General features: G+C 40.2%; 1 protein-coding gene across 15 annotated transcripts in view; it reads left to right on the plus strand.

Moving 5' to 3' along the window:
* The window catches only part of PPP2R2B (protein phosphatase 2 regulatory subunit Bbeta), a 500674-nt gene that overhangs the window by 391180 nt on the left and 90566 nt on the right, over positions 1-18928 (plus strand). For all 15 annotated transcript variants that reach the window (XM_055285753.1, XM_055285747.2, XM_055285749.2 and 12 more), the window contains 2 exons: positions 2841-3006; positions 9717-9829. In XM_055285753.1, coding sequence (XP_055141728.1) covers positions 2841-3006; positions 9717-9829 — 279 coding nt within the window. The remainder of the gene's footprint in view (positions 1-2840; positions 3007-9716; positions 9830-18928) is intronic.

Raw genomic sequence — 18928 nt, forward strand, 5'->3', positions numbered from 1 at the left:
AAAATGCCCATTTTCTTCACTTTTTAAAGGAGGCCTCCTACTGTTCCTTAATCCTTACGTGTCGCCCTTAACCTTGATGCTTTGCTCGAAAACTAAAAACTGCCAAAAAGTCATTAACATCAACAGTTATACGTTCAGACTCATAAAAGCCCTGTAAAAGAAAGCCTTTCTGGGCATGGCCTTATCTTTCTACGCCTGGATGTTACACCTGCAAAACAACTTCACTTCTCGCCTGACCTGCAAAATTCCATGGGTGCTTGTTGAGCGTAACTCCTCCTTTTTCAGTGGGATCTGTCATAGAGCCATTGAAATTCAGTCTTCCTTGATTTCAGGTGCTGCCAGAATATGTACGAGGAAAAAAAAACATAGTTTATTTGCCAACAGATGTGAAGAGGACAACTTGGGACAGGAGAGAAAAAAATGATAGCTTGCCTCACCAAAGGGAGTAAAAGGCCACAAACTGGCATCTGAGAAAGCATACAACACACATCACAGTATCACTGTAGGTGACACAGAGGCCCCTGGAGCTGAGTGCTGCATATAGGACCATTTCTGAGCAGGAGTTCTAACTTCCAGTGACTCTCATAAACCCATTTCTTCCTGAGACATGGGTTCCACTAGGAATTGTTTCTCTTTTTCATATAAATTGAGTTTTTTGGTGTCTGCTTCTATTTGTCAGAATGGAATTATGGCCCAGTTTGATTTCCTTGGTCTCCCCTGGCATGGTCTTGGAGCTTCCAGCAGGCCAGTCTGTGTTCTAGTAACTCTCCCATCTGCCACTGCCTGCCTCTGAGATTCACCAGGCACTTGGGAAGCATGAGGGAGGCCCAGTGTGAGAGGAAGGTTTCACAAGAGACTTCCCTAGCAATTTAAAGCCTGCTTTGTGCCTCAAAGCCATTTGCGGTACACCTCCCCTCAAAAAAGGAAAGCCTCATTTAGAGGTGATATATTTGGTAATTGCACATTATTTGCAATTAATTTCTATAAGGGCATCGTAATCCCTTGGGGTTCCATATAAATTCAAGTGCTCAGCATTAAATCAGGCATCCAGCCTATTCCATTGGCCCTGGAAACACGAAAATGTGGTTGGCAAGTAGAAACTAATAGCTCTTCGTGACCTGGAATATTTCCTACTTTTCCAGAGCTGCCTAGTGCTAATTGGTCTGGCACATACTACACACACTTGACAGTCTGATTTGGATGGTAGCAAATCAACACTCTTATAAATGTATTGTTAAGGTGGACTGGCTCTCTCTGCAAATGAGCAGGATAGTACCAAGTATGTCAGCATTTAAAGTCTTTTGAACACTCATTTTCAAACCTCCTTTTCCAGCTTTTTCTTAAAAAAAAAAAAAAAAAAAAAAAAAAAACCAATTAGGTTCGCAGTGATGGTAAAGAGGAACCAGAGGAGCTATTTAGCATAAATTACCCAAGGCAGCATGTTGCCAGTAATATTCTGCTCTACATTTTCCGTTAGCTATTTATAGGTTTCACCTATTTTAATTTAGTGAAATATTTGGGAAGCCTGATTCATTAATAGAATGATGGGGGACACATTTTCTAAAGCAGGGTAGTTTTGTTCAATAAAAAATAAATGTCAATGAGGATAACGAACCTGCAGTTAAGCGTTAAGCTTTGTGGCCAGTCTTGGGATTAAAATGAGAAACAAACCCAGTGACATCATCTAGGGCAGACCTGCTTTTGACTTCAGTGGGTGAGCTCCAGGAGTGAATTCTCAGGAGGCACACACCCAGAGAGTCCGCACAAATACATTACACACCCAGGGTTCAGCACTCTCACTGGTCAGTAAGTTGAGATTTGGGTTTGGATATTTTATATCCACCTGGAAACATACATTTGGAAATTAACCCTTTTATTAAGAGTCAGGATTTTGTAACAAATGTTTAATAAGACTCATATTTGTATTTTTGAGTTTTTCAAAGCCTGCTTCTTGAAGCTCTTGGTAATAAGGACCTAAAATACCTTAAATAAAACTTCCCTTTCCGCTTTCCTCCTCTTCTCCTTCTTTCTTTCACATCCTGTTTTTTTCTCCTCTCTTCCTTTCTTCTTTTTCTTCCTGTTTCTGCAGACCCTTGCCCTTGTGTTTAATTCTCTCATCATATATGTAGTCCCTGCTGTTTGCTCATTGCATAATCAGTGCTAGAGGAAAGCCAAGAGGTAAAGTCTCATCATTCCTTAATGATGCAGGTAGCATCCCTGAGCTCCTGTCTGCTTTGTCACTCATGTTGGAAAGAAAAAAAAAAAAAGGGAGCAGGGGCATATCTGATGCCCAAATCTGCTCCTTATGAGCTGTGAGACCTAGGGAAAGTCATTTAATATCTGAGCCTCTTTTGTCCATTTCCTTGCCCCACCTACCTCAGAGATTTCATGAGAATCAGGTGAGATCTTAAAAAGCCAATGAAAGTCACAGATGCTACAACTTTGTACTCTCTTTAAGGGGTCCATGTAAGTATTTACGAATGCCACTGTGGGATGTCTCACTCCAAAGGGTGACTGCAGCATCTGTTAGGATGCAAAAAGAAAATATTAGAACTTCTATTTATATTGATTTTAAAATTTTGTTCTATTTTAATATATTTCTATGTATGTATTATGTATACTATATGATAGTACAGAAGTTCATGTGTATAATTATATATATATATATATATATATATATATTTTTTTTTTTTTTTTTTTTTTTTCAGAGGTGCTAGTGACTATCATGGCCCCTACCCTCATCCCACCCTCAATGACTGCTGGAAAAGAAAGGGAGTTGGCGAGTTTTACAGTTAGCTACTGTGATTTAATCTTTTGTCTATTTTTTTCCTTTCCTACAGAGTAAAAATCAGGTTCATCGTAGGGGTGAATACAATGTTTATAGCACATTCCAGAGCCATGAACCCGAGTTCGATTACCTGAAGAGTTTAGAAATAGAAGAAAAAATCAATAAAATAAGATGGCTCCCCCAGCAGAATGCAGCTTACTTTCTTCTGTCTACTAATGGTAGGTGGAAGTGATTTTTCCTGTTTGGTATTTTCAGAGATACAGTCGGCCAAACTATATACTTCAATCTCTCTTATCCTCAATTTTCCTTTGAACTGTGTGGGCTGTTGAAAAACTTAGAAATAACATTTGCAAGATGCTTAGCAGAGTGCCTGGCACACAAAGATTAGGCCCTCAATAAATAGTAACTATTGTTTTTTAAAATATTAAATTTATGACCCAATTATGTGAGACCCATTATCTGCAGTTTTCAACTATTGCAGATTATTTGCAGGTGTTTTTTGGAATGTGACTTCCTGTCTTAAGATTCACTGAATGTTATTCTGGGAATACATTTCAGGAAACTCAACATGCTGTCTCTGTGAGGTTGGCATATTGAATAGAAGTTATTAATCCTTGAATATATTTTAGGGTCTATAAAGCAGATGGCTGTGTGTCTCTCTGACAAAAATTAAGTTCTAAGATAGGAGCACAAGACAAGAAGAGATAGGGACTTTATCAAAAAACTGATCAAGAAAGGGTTTCTTTCCCTATCTCCCTCCATACTTAACACCATTTGTTGGATGAGGAGGAGTTGACATAAATAGGTCAGAGAGAGAGGATGTTGGGTATTGAATTGAGAGACAAATTACATAATCACTGGGTAAGTCTTTATACAGTGGAATTACCTAATCTCCAGGTTCTTAAATCCTTGCTAAAAGAAGCCATCTAAGCTCAAAACAACTTGGCATAAAGTCACATGTTAAAGGGTGCTAATTGAATAGCATAACAATTAAGAGGATTCGTATTTAAAAATTAAACACCCTCTCCCAAGAAAATGAGTTGGAGAATGATTCATTTTATCTCATATGTGAGTCCATGAGGAATATACATTTTAATTTAAATTGAGAAGCAAGAAGCAAGGGATTTAAAAAGAAAGGGAAATGTTCATATTTCAAGTGAAAAAATACAATGTCAATAATGTGATCAAACATACATGAATATTTTTAAAGACTGGAAGGAAATACAACATAAGGTTCATTATGATTAATTTTTGTGCAGTATGGGTAACGTCAATTTGTTCCTTTTGTCATTTTAATTTGTGAAGTTTTTACAATGAGTCTAATATTAATCTTATAGAAAAAAGGGGGAAAGTTATTTAATGCATTTGAACCCCAAATCTCTCAAATATAAAACCAACATAGAAGTCTAAAAAATGACAATTCGGACGCAGCTGGTTTAGGGTTATCCAAGCATATCTCGTTTCTTCATGACCAGATCTCTACTCATCTGTTTTTCCAGATTCCAAGTAGTTTGATTCTTTCTCATAACTATATTTATTGTTCTGTTTACATTTTGCAATCCTAATTTCTTGGAAGCCAAACCACATAAATTTGTTTCAATTTCTTTCCTTTTAATTTTGCTATTTAAGTTTCACTAACAGGCTTTGCAGATTCAACACTACTCGGAATAAAAGAGACTTCTGATGATTTTGACTTAATTACTTCAGGCAGAGGAAAAATGTCTGATTGTCTTCTATAGCTAACTCACTTTATATTCCAAATTTAGCCTATTGATTATTGCATTTAAAACTCAAAGACTTGGCGAGGCGCAGTGGCTCACGCCTGTAATCCCAGCACTTTGGGAGGCCGAGGCGGGCAGATCATGAGGTCAGGAGATCGAGACCATCCTGGCTAACACGGTGAAACCCCGTCCCTACTAAAAATACAAAAAAATTAGCCGGGTCTAGTGGCGGACATCTGTAGTCCCGGCTACTCGGCTACTCGGGAGGCTGAGGCCGGAGAATGGCGTGAATCCAGGAGGCAGAGCTTGGAGTCAGCCGAGATCACTCCACCGCACTGTACCCTGGGTGACAGAGCAAGACTCCATCTCAAAAAAAAAAAAAAAAACTCAAGGACTTATTAACTACTTTGTTGGGGGGGATAGGAAAAAGTCAGTGAAATGCAATGAAGATTAATTATATAGCATAATATTCTGTTAATTGAGTTTTTAAATAGTTTTTTGATTAACAAGGATATTATCTTCCCATTTGGGATACTGTTTCATATGCCAACAGCATCTCAAAATGATTCTTCTAAGAAAAATTCCCATGTTCTTATGTAATTTTCTTTTTTATACTAATATTGAGGTTGAGAATCCCCCTTAGGCCAAATAGGTTAACATGCAAAAATTAATGGAAGACAATTGGAACTACTGTACAAAAGAGAAAATGAAGATAGATGATAAGATTGTGTTTAAAAGCTGCCACAAGTGATGATAAACTACTCAGAGAACCAGCAAGAAGAAAGAAAAAGTCATTACTCATATTAACAGCCACATGTTCCTTAGACTTTTTTATTCACAAAGCATCAAGATACTGAGTCAAGAAAAAAAGTGTGATAATAAAGTCAAGAATGACTCCAGGCAACCCAACCATGGGGAATTGGATTGAATTCACCATCAATTATCTTTAAGAAAATATACTGCTTATCTTATTATAGTTAGGAACAATTTTTACTTTCTGCTAGAATATATTTTCAACTTTACAATTTCAATAAAAAATAAAACCAACATTCAATTGTGAATCTAGACTCTCAAATTATTTACCACATAAAAACACATTGTTTTACCTCATTTTCTGCTTCCACTTCAATACCTATAATGAGAAGGGGGGTATACTGAATTTGTTTTACTCACTATGAAATTAGTACATGTTCATTGAAAAAAAAATACAGAAGAACAAAAATAATAAAAGTGTTCCCATCCAGAGAGAACCACTGTTAAGTCTTTCAAAGAAAAATCAAAAAGATACGAATAAATTTGTTTCTTAACAGAAATATGATATATTCTGCAAACTCTTTTGTAACTAGGTTTTTATTAATATAACACTTAGGAATATCTTCCCAATTGTTAAATATTCTAAAATACCATAATGACCACATAGTATTTCCTTGTGTGATTCTTCTCTAGTTTACTAGTAAGCCTCCTACTATTAGTACTTTAGCTGTTAACAAATTATCACTATTATAAATCATATATACAATATGTTATAGTATACATAATATATTCTATCCCTATAAATATATTTGCAGGGATAGATGTTGGTATAGATAAATATGATTAGGCAAATGCATACTATAAACTAAGTATGCCATATTACATTTACTGAAAATTACATAATTGTATACATAAATATAAAAAAATCACAAAATTTGTATAATAGGTATCTCTGTCTAGTGGAATTAAGGGAGTTTTTTTTTTTAGCTTTATGATTATTTCAATAAACATTCCATGTACCACTTGTATAATAAAAAGAAAATAAAATGAGAAAATACAAAATCTATATATGCAATATTATAGATTTGTATTCTCCCCCCAAAGTACATAGAAAAAGTACTATAAGGATTTATGCAAAATGTTGATGATCGTCCCTGACTGGAGAGGTTGTAGGTGATTTTTATTCATGTTATTCCCATGTTTCTCTGTTTCTCTGTATAGCAATTTATCATTCATGATAAGAAAAATATAAGATGTTAACTTTGCAAATGGGACGGGATACATTCCAAAGCCATGCAACAAAAAATATTTGGTATTAAAATTTTGGGGATGTTCTAAGCCACAGCTGATCAAGAGCTAATCACATAACTGTATAAATACGGCCCATGTTCATTTTCTCACCCTAAAAAGCAGTTCGGTATGCAGCAGGATCTCCTTTTGCTCTAGCACAAGCCAGGGTGACTGCACAACTCAGAGCACACAAATCATACACTTAGCAGCCTTGCCAGTGTGTCAGACATGAGCAGCCCAGATGATGCCCAGATACAAGAAAATGGGGCACTTATTTGCTGCTGAAAGCCCACTTCACCATGTGGTGCATTAAGACCTCCAAGAACAAAGCATTTGTTTCTGGCCTCTTCAAGGCGCAATGGTACTGTGATCCACATCTCCTGCTTAGAAGATCTGTCCACTCAAAGGCATGACAAGTGGGAGGTGGTGGCAAAAAGTCAGGTGAGGAGAAGTGGAGGAATGAAGCAAGGGGCAAAAGAGGAAGGAATTCCCAGAGGGATGGCTTTTCTCCCCTGACAGTGTTACAGAGAAGAAATAGGATGTGCTGACATCATTGAGGGTTGAAGCTAAAGCTGTCAGAGCAACATGTTATTATGGCAGAACAGTTGCCCAATTTGCTAATTCTAATAAAAGCTGTCATTTGTGGACCATTATTAGAAGACTAATACTGTGTTAAACACTCTCCATGCTGTGATTTATTTAATCCTCATCAGATCCCCATGAGGAAGCTACTGTTTCCCCAGTTTACAAATAAAGAAACTGAGGCACCATCTTTCTTTGTAACATTGAACTATGTCGGATATACTCATACTAAATTATTTTTTGCTTATCTGAAATTCAAACTTAACTGGGTGTTCTGTACTTGCTAAATCTGGCAATCCTATTTGTTGCTTAAGAAATACTAGTTATGGTCGGGTGTGGTGGCTCATGCCTGTAACCCCAGCACTTTGAGAGGCAAAGGTGGGCAGACTGCTTGAGCCTGGGAGTTTGAGATCAGCCTGGGCAACATGACAAAACCACGTCTCTATAAAAAATACAAAAATTCACTGGGCATGGTGGCATGTGACTGCGATCCTAGCTACTCTGGAGGCTGAGATGAGAGAATCACCTGAGCCCAGGAAGTCGAGGCTGCAGTGAGCCACGATCAGGCCAATGCACTCCAGCCTAGGCAACAGAGTGAGACACTATCTCAATTTAAAAGAAGAAGAAGAGAGGAAGGGAAGAAAGGAGAGAGGAAGGAAAGGAAGGAAAGAAAGGAAGGAAAAAAAGGAGGGAGGGAAGGAGGGAGAAAAGGGAGGAAGGGTTATGTACCTACTGCGTGGGAATCCCCATCCTTGGCCATGTGACTGGCGTCAGAGTGGGGATTGGGCCCACGGTTGTCTAATTCCAAACCCTACCTTGTGCAGGACAGAGGAAGATACAAAGAAGGCAACCAAGTTTCTGCCTTCAAAAAGATATGTTAAAACAAGTGTAAAAAATGTACACTGGATCTGATAAGGAAAGCCCACCAAGGCATGTGGCCGGCAGACATGATTTGTTTGCCTGATCTTGTCTCTTTAAATAATAGAATTAGGCCGGGCATGGTGGCTCACACCTGTAATCCCAGCACTTTGGGAGGCTGAGGCGGGCGGATCACGAGGTCAGGAGATTGAGACCATCCTGGCTAACACGGTGAAACCCCGTCTCTACTAAAAATACAAAAAAATTAGCCGGGCATGGTGGCGGGCACCTGTAGTCCCAGCTACTCGGGAGGCTGAGGCAGGAGAATGTCATGAACCCAGGAGGCAGAGCTTGCAGTGAGCTGAGATTGTGCCACTGCACTCCAGCCCAGGTGAAAATGCGAGACTCCATCTCAGAAAAAAAAAAAAAAAAAAAAAAAAATTGAATTAAAAGCCTGCATGTAGGGCATGCCATTCCAGCTCCACAGATCCTTTAGCACTTTTTACTCATTTCCTTGGCCCACATGACACATCTGGGATGGGAGTTCTTATGGGAGTTCTGTTAGGGATAGGAGTTCTCTGTTTTAATGCTATGGAGAATGCCAGGTGTCATCAAGTCGTATAAAGTGCTGGGGCAGTACAAAGGTGAGAAAGGTAGTTTCCAGCTGGAGACTCCATAAAGGCAGCAAAAGGAAAGGAGCATTTCAATGTATCTCCTTACCATTTTATTTCCCTGAATATTGCTAGAAATATGCACTATGCAGGTAGATGAGATTTGTTCATTTGCCCTACTAATGTTTATTGAGCAGCTACTGTGTGCCAGGCACTGTTCTGGGTGCTGGTGGTACCGTGATAAACAAGATAGATAGAATCCCTACCTTCAACAATTTTACACTCTAGTGAAAGAGACAGATAGTTATTTGATAAATAATCAATTGTCCGGTAGTAAAAAGTATTATGAAGAAAAATAAAGCAGGAGAGAGGAGATAGAGAATGGTTCTGAAGATAGCATTTTTTAGGTAGGTTTTACATAAGCCTCTCTAAGGTTGGGATGCAAACTCAAGAGAAAAGTAAAGGAGCAAATTATGTGAAAAAGAGGGCAAAGGGCTTTCCTGGCAGAAGAAACAGCAAGTGCAAAGGCCCTGAGGCTTAGTGAGCTTAATGTGTACCTGGAACAGTAGGGAAGCCACGTGGCAGGAGCACAGTGAGTGAGCAGGGAGAGGGTGGACAGGGAGGTCAGAAAGATGGAGAAAGTGGAGAGGGCAGGTCATGAAGGGCCTTTTAGGACGTGATAAGGACAATGTGTCAGTGAGGTGAGATGCTCAAATAGAGATAATAGCACCTACTTCCAGAGTTATGACTGTTAAACCAATTTTTCATGTAAAATTCTTAGTTACATTGTAAACTCTGTGTATGTCGCATTCTTATTATTCAATGTTCAATAAATGCTTTTATTGAATGAGCTAAATTAAGCTATAAGCTATAGATTTAAGAGCCCAGTGTCAGGGAAATCCATTTGTCCCAGCATAATGTATGTTTTTGTTTTGAAATATGAGCTCTGCCTTCAAATGACATGGGATTTATGCATGGTAACCCTTTACATGAGCCAGCTTCTGTAGCAATTCTATCCGTCCTTATCTCTTCCTCTCCCCACTGCCCCCAGGAAACTCCCTTATAAGCTTGCTTTTCACTATAATTCTGACTTAATCTGGTTGCCCACTACAGATAAAACTGTGAAGCTGTGGAAGGTCAGCGAGCGTGACAAGAGGCCAGAAGGCTACAATCTGAAAGATGAGGAGGGCCGGCTCCGGGATCCTGCCACCATCACAACCCTGCGGGTGAGTGCAAACGGCTGCCCTGGCCACCACGGTCAGGGGCAGGTCTCCTAAGGTTGGCCACGTGCTGGTTGTTACTGTAAGTTGCAACTATAATGGGCCAGTGAGGGAACGTAGGCAGAGACTCAGCCTACCCTAGTCTCTCTCTGGTGGCAGATGGAGAAGCAGGAAAGGTGCCAAGCCTTCTAATGACTACAAATCCATGCTTTTCCTTTTGTCCCAGAAGACTTGCCCACATGGCCACTGCCAGACGTTACTATAATCTTAGCCTCTGTTGTTCACATTATCTAAAATGTCTTGAGCACCTCCTGTACTCAAGGTACAGGGATGAGAACCCAGATGGCAAGTTGCAGTCTTGTGATTCAAAACACAAACTTAATAATCTAACAGACCTGGCTTCAAATTCTGCCACTTACCCAAATTTCCCAATAGTCATTTAACCTTTTTGAGCTTTCAGCATGCAAATTAATTTTAGTTTCTCCATCTGCAAAACAGTGAACACAGTACCTACTGCTCATGGACTTATGAGGAATTAATGCAAGAAGGATGGAAAACCCTTCCTCTATGATCCTCAATATACGATCTCTACTCAGTCTGAGTGGCTTCCTTCCTGTTCCTCAGAAATACATAGTCTGATAAAGAGGATTTGTAAGACTAATATACAAATGACTATGGCACTAAATATAGTAAGATAAATGCATTGAGAAAGTGTTGGAGAGTTGCAATTTGATCAAAGGAGGAAGAAATTAGCTGTGGTTTTTGGAGACCAGAACAGTTCTCACAGGAAAGTGGCATTAAAAACGGATTTCTCAAAGCGAACTTTTAAGGGAAGGGTCTGTAGATGTAAGGTAGAGTGGTTTAGGACTGGATGATGAGTTCGGTTATGAACATGTTCAATGTGAGCAGTAAAGCAGGCACATGTTGGGATAGCCCTAACCCCAACGGACTTGTAAAACTGTGTAAAATATGTGATTTCAGACACCAGCAGCTCTGCTAAAGACCAAAAGTAAGAAGGGAGACAGTGAAGTAGATGTGAGGAAAAGAGGTTCTTGCCCTATGTTTGAAAGCCAAAATGAGATGGTCATTGTATGCTTGATTAGCTCACTTGTTTATTTGTTTAATAATTCATTTATTGATACATCTGCTTATTCAGCAGTTACTTTTTGAATATAGACTCTGTGCTGACCACCTTGCTAGACTATTAGATGTTTACCCTGTACTAATGGGCACATGGTCTGCAGTTGAGCTGCTTCTGAGCTCACAAGCATTGGCGACTCTGTTTCCTCTCATTAGCCTATGCCTTCAAGTCTGCAGAACCGCCATGTTAAGTCCACCTTATCAGACTGGGTGGACTTGGCATAAATCCATCCTTGATGCTCTGAATGTGCAGGGGTTTTGGAGGCTGGAAAGTAGAGTAGTGAAGAGTATTATTGTTGAGTCAGTCCAGCCTGGTTAGAATTCTGGCTCCATTACTTTCCACTGGTGACCTTGGGCATATGACAGTCATGTATCACTTAATGATGGGAATATATTCTGAGAAATGCATCATTGGGTGACTTCATTGTTGTGAAAACATCATAGAGTATACTTATGCAATCCTAGATGGTATAGCCTACTACATACCTAGACTACATTGTATAGCCTGTTGCTCCTTGGCTACGAGCCTGTACGCATGTTCCCGTGTTGAATACTGTAAGCAATTATAACACAGTGGTATTTGTGTATCTAAACATATTTAAACATAGAAAAGACACAGTACAAATACAGTATTATAATCTTACGGAACCAGTGTTATTGACCAAAACATCATGTGGCATGTGGCTATATTTGAACACCTTGTGCCTCCAATGTCTCATCTGTATAACGGGGATGATGATAGTCACTGCTTCCTGGAATTGTTGTGAGGATTCAATAAGTTATTTTGTGTAACAAACAGCTTAGCCTGTGTAGTGCTGGCTCACAAAAAGCACTCAATAATGTTAGTTCCCTTCTGTTGTTTTAGTATTAATAACATCATCATCATCATGGCTATTATTACCCCCTACTGATAGTTGGCCTATATATATACGGGACAATTCAGTTATTTTTCTTTTTATACTTTTTATACTGTTGTATTTATTCTTCAAACTACTCACTGAGATTTACTAAGTGGCAACCGTACTGGCAATATAACAGGAATAAGACTGTCCTTTGTCCCTCGAGACATGGCAATCTTATGGGGAAAACAACTGGATTAAGTGCCACTTAGAGTTTATACCGTGAACTTCTGCCCAGACTTTACCTTGCACTTGTTTGCTATGTGGATGGAATTTCTCAGATGACATCTGTAGACCCCACTGTGGAATCCCGCTGTCCATGGCATCCTATGGGATTTCACGTATCTGTGCTTAACCCCTGGGAGAATTCCATCCGTATGATAAAGAGCAGAGAAGGCCTATTCAGTTTCCACGAGAGCAGAGATCCTCCCCATGCCACGCCAGTGATGCCAATGAAGTGGACTTCAGATGAAACAGAGAAGGAGGCCCTGGGGTGTGGCTGGGAGTTGGAAAATTCCAACTCTGGTTCTCGCTTTCTTACTAACCAGCTGTGTAACATAACAGCCTAACTGATGAATCATACTTCTTCCCTCCAAGCTTAGTTTCTAAGCTGCCAAGCATAGGACTGGGAAATGTAGATTCCTGAGACCCACTCCAGAGAGGAGGCCCAGAGGAATCTGCATTTTCAACACTTGCCCCTGGTGGCTGAGACAAGGGGTCTGCGGTCACTGGACTCTATCATCCCTAAGGCCCATTTGAGCTATCATTTTTATGAACCTCTGTTATTTTTTTATTATTTGAGGATTGAAAATTCTCAAATAATTTGGAGAGACGTGTTATATTTGCTATATAATTATAAATACCAGTATCTGTATTTACCTCCTCTCCTTTCCTAGGCTTTCAAATATCCTGCATTTCAGTGTAAACATCCACAGCACAGCACTCTTTAAACACTGAAAAGTCCAGCTTCCTTTTCTTTTTGATCCCAGTGGTAGAAGAAAAAAAAAAAGCAGGCAACCCTGAAGACTAGATTCAGCACAGTGACTCCAAACAGAGAATGAGCTGATGTGATATTAATCAGACTATAATTTACTAACACGCTTTCCTCTTGAAATGTGCATTGCCAGCAATTGTGTCTTTTTTTCCCTTCCCCGTACTATGATTACCTCTTGCTCACTTTCATAGTTTCCAGTTCTATGTGGGTATTGAGAGTGAGAACATTTAATAATACCCGACAGCTAATTAATCCTCACTGTGTAATGAACCTGTTCTGTTTCAGGGCTGAGAGACTCAGCTTTTCAAAGCAAGAATGTGACTGTATCTTTCATAGAAGATAGCCTTTCAAAATCAATCTCGTTACCAAAAGAGCCTATGAGAAGCATGTCTATGAAAACTATATCCCCTGCTCAATATCATAACTTAACATAAAGCAATGATCATGGTGATAATTTAATAATAACTCCTTACAGTTGTACCATTTATATTACAAAGCGTTTTCTCACCTAGTCCCTTGATTCATCTTCAGAATAGCCAATGAGGAGGGCAGGATAGGTATTTAGCAGGTGAAAATGCTGGTATCTAGCACTTATTGATCATTTGCCATATCCCATGCACCATGCTGCACTCTCTATCTGCATTAGCTACCTCAAAGGGTGTTAAAATGCCCATTTAACAGATGAGGCTCCAAACAGTTAAGTAGCATACCCAAGATCATGCAGGGCTGAGAACCAAGCCTTGATCTACTTTGCTATGGGACCTGAGCCCTTCAATCCGATGCAGCCTCAGAGAAGGAAAATGACTTACCCAGTATCCCTCAACTGGTTATTCCAGGACTGGGACTAAAAATCAAGAGTTAGGCTTTTAAACTTAGACATATACATTTGGGCATTTGAAATGTTTGTATTAATAATTAGTGCCATTATTATTCCAGGTCAGGGGATTAATCAATCGATCCCACTCTCTCTCTCTCTCTCCCTCTCTCCCTCTCTCTCCCTCCCCCCACTCCCACTCCCCCGCCACCACTGTCCCTGCCCCCGCCACACACACATACACACACACATTGACTTTCCAGATCCCTGACCTTAGGAATGGAGAAACAAAGGCCTTGAGGTCTCTATGCAGTTTTACTTCACAAGACCCTCCATGCCCTTCTTCCCCAACCTCCTGCTGCCCAGGAGTAACAGACCCTTAGAGCTCTTTCTAGGTAATGGGAACTCACCGTTAAAGTGACTTAATCAGCCTGAAATGGAAGTTGGGTGGTGAGAAATCACACTTAGCATACTTCTCCCTGCAGGATGAGCCTGGAGGTATTATTTTCCTCATTATTATCAGCTGCCAGTGCCCTGGGAACCTAGGCCAGGTTGAAATCGGCATTTTTACCTGTTATAAATATAGAGTCTGGAAGGTATGAGCTCCCAAGCTGTGGCTTGTCATAACCTTCCCAAAATGAAGGTGATGCGATGAATTCAATTTTTCTAATGGATTTTATTCAAACATGCATTACAACAATTAAAAATAATTATAGCAACCATCTACTGAGTGCTTACTATGTGCCAGGTGCTAGATTTTTTATCCTTAATATCACATAGTCCTCATAATATCTCTCTTGGGTAGGTTCTATTTTTCTCTCCAGATCATCTGAAGCCATAGCCTCCTCTTCATCTCAGTCTCTGCTCAAGTGCTCCTATCAGGCCCTCCTAGGGTATCCTATGGAAAAGAGCACACCCACATTTTCCCATTCATTCTCTCTGCCCTTTTTTGCTTAGCTCTTGTCACTGTCTAGCATTTTGTTTGCTGTCTGCCTCCTCGTCACCCCCAGTAAAATGTAAGCTCCATGAAAGCAGGGATTCTGTTTTGCTCTCTCCTGCAGCTCCGGCACCTGGAACAATCCATGGCACGTGGTAGACATTCAGTAAATATCTGTCAAGTGAACAGATTACACAGAAATGGAAACCGAGTTTTAGAGTAGCCAAGAAGTTTGCCCAAAACCTCATGGCTAGAAAATGGAAGAGCTGGAATTCAAACTAGTCCACATGACTCCAAATCTGATGTTTTTCATTCTTATTCTCTACATCTCTGCTTTTTAAGAAAATATTAATTCCTGACCATGGGGCAGGAATGTTTTATTATTGATTGATGTCTCTCAGAACTTTTTATCAAAGCTCTTTTAACATATGAACTTGATTTTGATGGAATGGAAGGCGGGGGGTGAGGGCAGAGGCTTTTCTGCCACAGGGTGGGTACACAAGGGATGCACTGATTTTTAGAGGAAAGGTCAAATGATATCATATTTTACACAATGACTGCTTCTGTCCTCCTCTCAGCGCAGGACACACACAGTCTCGTGAATCTCCAGAACTAAACTTTTCCCACTTACAATGACCCTGATATTAGCAAATCCCATTGGTGGTGATTTGGACACAACCAGAGGCACCATCTAAGACACTGGCTGACTAGCATTCAGTTTTACCAGCTCTGACTCCTGAATGAGGACTTCCTGAGGACCATTGCTAAAAGGTCATGAGATTAGGCAGGTTGACTGAAAAGACTAGCTAGTTTTCCCAAAAGAGAGATCCTCTGGGTGAAACAGTTTACTTGATTTGTTTCCTAGAGAACTGATTAAACAGACTACTGGTTTAGGTTTACTAATAGTAGCAACTGTGCATATTCAGCCCTTCTTAGTGACAGGATTGGGGCGCAGTTGTTTGATGTACTTTCTTTATCATCATTCTGTGACTTAGGCATCCTGCCCATTTTACAGCTGTATAAACAGAGGCTCAGAAAGGTAAGTACTGGCTTAAGGCCTTGCAAATAGTAAACAGCAAAGCCAAGAATGGAGTCCAGGTCTGTCTGACCCCAGAGCTCCTGTTCCTCACTATTATTAGGACTATTTACGGCATGGCACTTGATTTAAACAACAGTGAAGATGACAACATCTGATGTACAGGACTTTTCCATGTATTTTGTATCTCAGTGCCTACTATGCTACACACCGTACTGCACTACAAAGTGTGGCTCTTACAAAGATGAATGAAACACACTCTCTGTCCTTAAGGGGCATGGAGGAGAAAAGTTATAAGTGGCTGAAACATAAAATGAATTCAGTCATTGGTTCTTAAATGACTGTGTGCCTCATGGTCACTGGGGACTCTGCCTAGAACATAATTTCTGGCCTCGTCACTAGGGATGCTGGTTTAGAAAGTTTGAGTTGGACTCTAAGAAATGACATCTTTGACAAGTCCCCTCCCAGAAAATGCCCAGGTGATTCTGGTGCAGGTGGTCCCTGGACCACACTTTGAGAAATCATGGAGAAGGATAACTGTCCTGAGAAAAGCACAGAAGATAACCATGGCAGTTCAGAAGAAGCACAAAGGAAGGAGACAGGGGATTAGGAAGGAGTTTCCATGATGCATCTGGAGGGTAGATGGGCTTTCATGTTGGGCATCTCACGTGATGCTCCCAAGGATCCTTTGAGACATACAGGATGTGCATTGCCATTTCTTTCTTTCTAGTGGTGTGGATGTGATTATCCCATTTACAAAAGAGGGTAACTGGCTCTGAGGGACCAGGTATCTAATCAGGGTCACACAGCTAGAAAGAGGCAGAACTGGGAACGAAGCACGTTCTGTCTGTCCATAGCCTTTAGGCTTTCTTGCTCCCTCTGAGGTACCTATGTCATGATACTCATTCTGGGAGGAGGGAGAACCCCAGGCCAGATTTAGCGCAAATTATTGGTTGAGTCAGGATCAGCCTTTACTGCCCCAGGTTTTAATTTTCAGTATATGCTTTGATAACTGAGGCCTCTTAGGACATAGATACAGCCTTCCTCTACCATTTTTAATTGTTTTAGACTTCATTTTGTGATTTATTGCTGCTCTGGGGGCTTCATATCCAATCCTTTTATGGTTTCATCTTTCCTTTCCTTACATTTCTTGCATATAACAATGGCGTGTTTAGCTACTGCAGTGAAAAATCAATCAAGCCTATTCCATATTCACAGGCTTGCAATGGCACCAACGGCTCCTGGATTAGATTAACTTTGTGAATGTGTCATTCCATTGTGGGCAATTTCTCAACCTTCACTCCATCCTCCCCATCCTGCCTCGGCGGGTGGATATTGAGATCTCTCATTGATTGACTGCCCCGAAAGTGAATGCTGGCATGTGATGTTTGTAACTCAGCGGGACGCACATACTCTGTGTTTATGAAAATAAATAATAATTTCTGCTATCATTACTGATTGCCATCATTATCTGATTGTATCTGTCTGTGTCATGGGGTTTCAGTTATGGGATCAGAAAGCCCTCCACGAGAATTTAGCCACTACCCTCACTGACAAGCCTTTGTGTTTTGACATGTTTCGCCTTTGGGGGATGAGGGTTGGGGATGTTTCTGTTCTGCTCATTGGCTAATATTTTTGGCTAATGTTCAGAAACATGATGATAATTGAGTTCCATGTTAGCCAAAGGAACCACTTCAGTTGGAATTAAAAGAGGAGCTAACATTTATGCTAATGTTCCAAGAACATTTTGCATGCATTGGCTAATTTAATCTTCAAGATAAACCTGTAACATAGGCGCTGGTGTTATCCTTATTGTAGAGATGTGATAGCTGAAGCCAGAGAAGTTAAGGAACTTGCCTTAGGTTAGACGGCCAGTAAGTGGTAATGCTTGGACTTGAGTGCATGTCTTTATGACTCTAAAACCCAAGCTGCTGTCCTGCCTCTTGTATTAAAATAGAATGCCTAGTATATGCATCCGAATATTCAGTGTAAGCCAAAACACATATGAGTAAGCAGGGGCTGGAAAACAGCTTTTCAAGGAGATTGTAAAAGTTACTGGTGCCTTGGGCATAGGTGGGCTTTCTGTTTAATTTTGGGAGAAGGCAGGGTAGGAAGGGTACATGAAACTAGGTCATGGCTTACCAAAGCTGGATGATCATCAGACTCTGGGAACATCTAAGTCATCTCCAACCAACTGACTCAGAATCTCCAGGAGTAGGGCCAAGACACCCACCCGTATTTCTCAGCCATATTCCTGGCCATCCTGAAGATCAGCTGGGTTTGAGACCCGTTGGCATAATGATCTCTGTACTCAAAAGTAGAGATTCTCAGATTTGATTTTTAAAATTCCTTCCTTTTTCCTCTTGTCTCCTCCTACCTCAAGGTTCTGTATAGATCAGTCTGAGGACAACATTATTATCAAAATGTGGTTGCTTTTACACTAAGAGAGTGATTTGATTTAGAATGAGCGTCCATGATGATTCTGTGATTGATCGTGAGCTGTTAGTGCCTTTTATAACTCAGCTTCTTTCCCCTTCTTAATCCTGGTCAAGCCATGGGGACAGCTCACTTAGTTGCCAGTGTGCTATAAGAGTAACACTATTGCAGACATTTATTAAATATGCATTATGTGCCAGACCTTCTGCTAGGCAGGTACCATCTCACTATGCCCAGACAGCAGCCTGTGGAGTGGGTACTATTGTTATTCCCATTTTGCAGATGAGGACATTTGATCTAGAGAGCTATAGTGACATGCTCATGTCTATAGCTACTAAGTGGCACAGCCATATTTTTAAACCAGGTTCCAGCTGACTCCAGAATAATAACTATACTTTCTTACAGAGGTTGGGCTGATAAAGTCACTTGTTGAAGTGTTTAGCATAATATCTTGCCATCAATAGATGCTTAGTTTGTGTTAATCCCTTTCTCCTCTTTTTTCCCATCTTATCTTTTACCTAGAGACTAGGAGTTTCAGGAAAGCATGATGAATATATTGAAAAGTTCGAAGTAGTATTACATCTAGAGACAAGCAATTCACTATGCTTTGAATCTGCCTTTGTACTGACTCTCCTACGCTGCCTTGCATTCAGAGTGTATTCACTGACAATAAAATATTTTCTTTCATCCCAAAGGTACCTTTGTTATGCTGCACTTACCATGTAGTAATTAGATCCAACATAGACGTAAATATAAGTAGAACCCTATACCTGGCTTAGGATCGAGTTCTCTTTGTCTTTTGCTCCCAAACCCTTTGGAAGGTGTCCATGGCTTCTTGAATGTGATAGG

The sequence above is a fragment of the Symphalangus syndactylus genome, chromosome 7 (genome assembly GCF_028878055.3).
Source record: "Symphalangus syndactylus isolate Jambi chromosome 7, NHGRI_mSymSyn1-v2.1_pri, whole genome shotgun sequence".
In the NCBI taxonomy this organism is placed as follows: Eukaryota; Metazoa; Chordata; class Mammalia; order Primates; family Hylobatidae; genus Symphalangus; species Symphalangus syndactylus.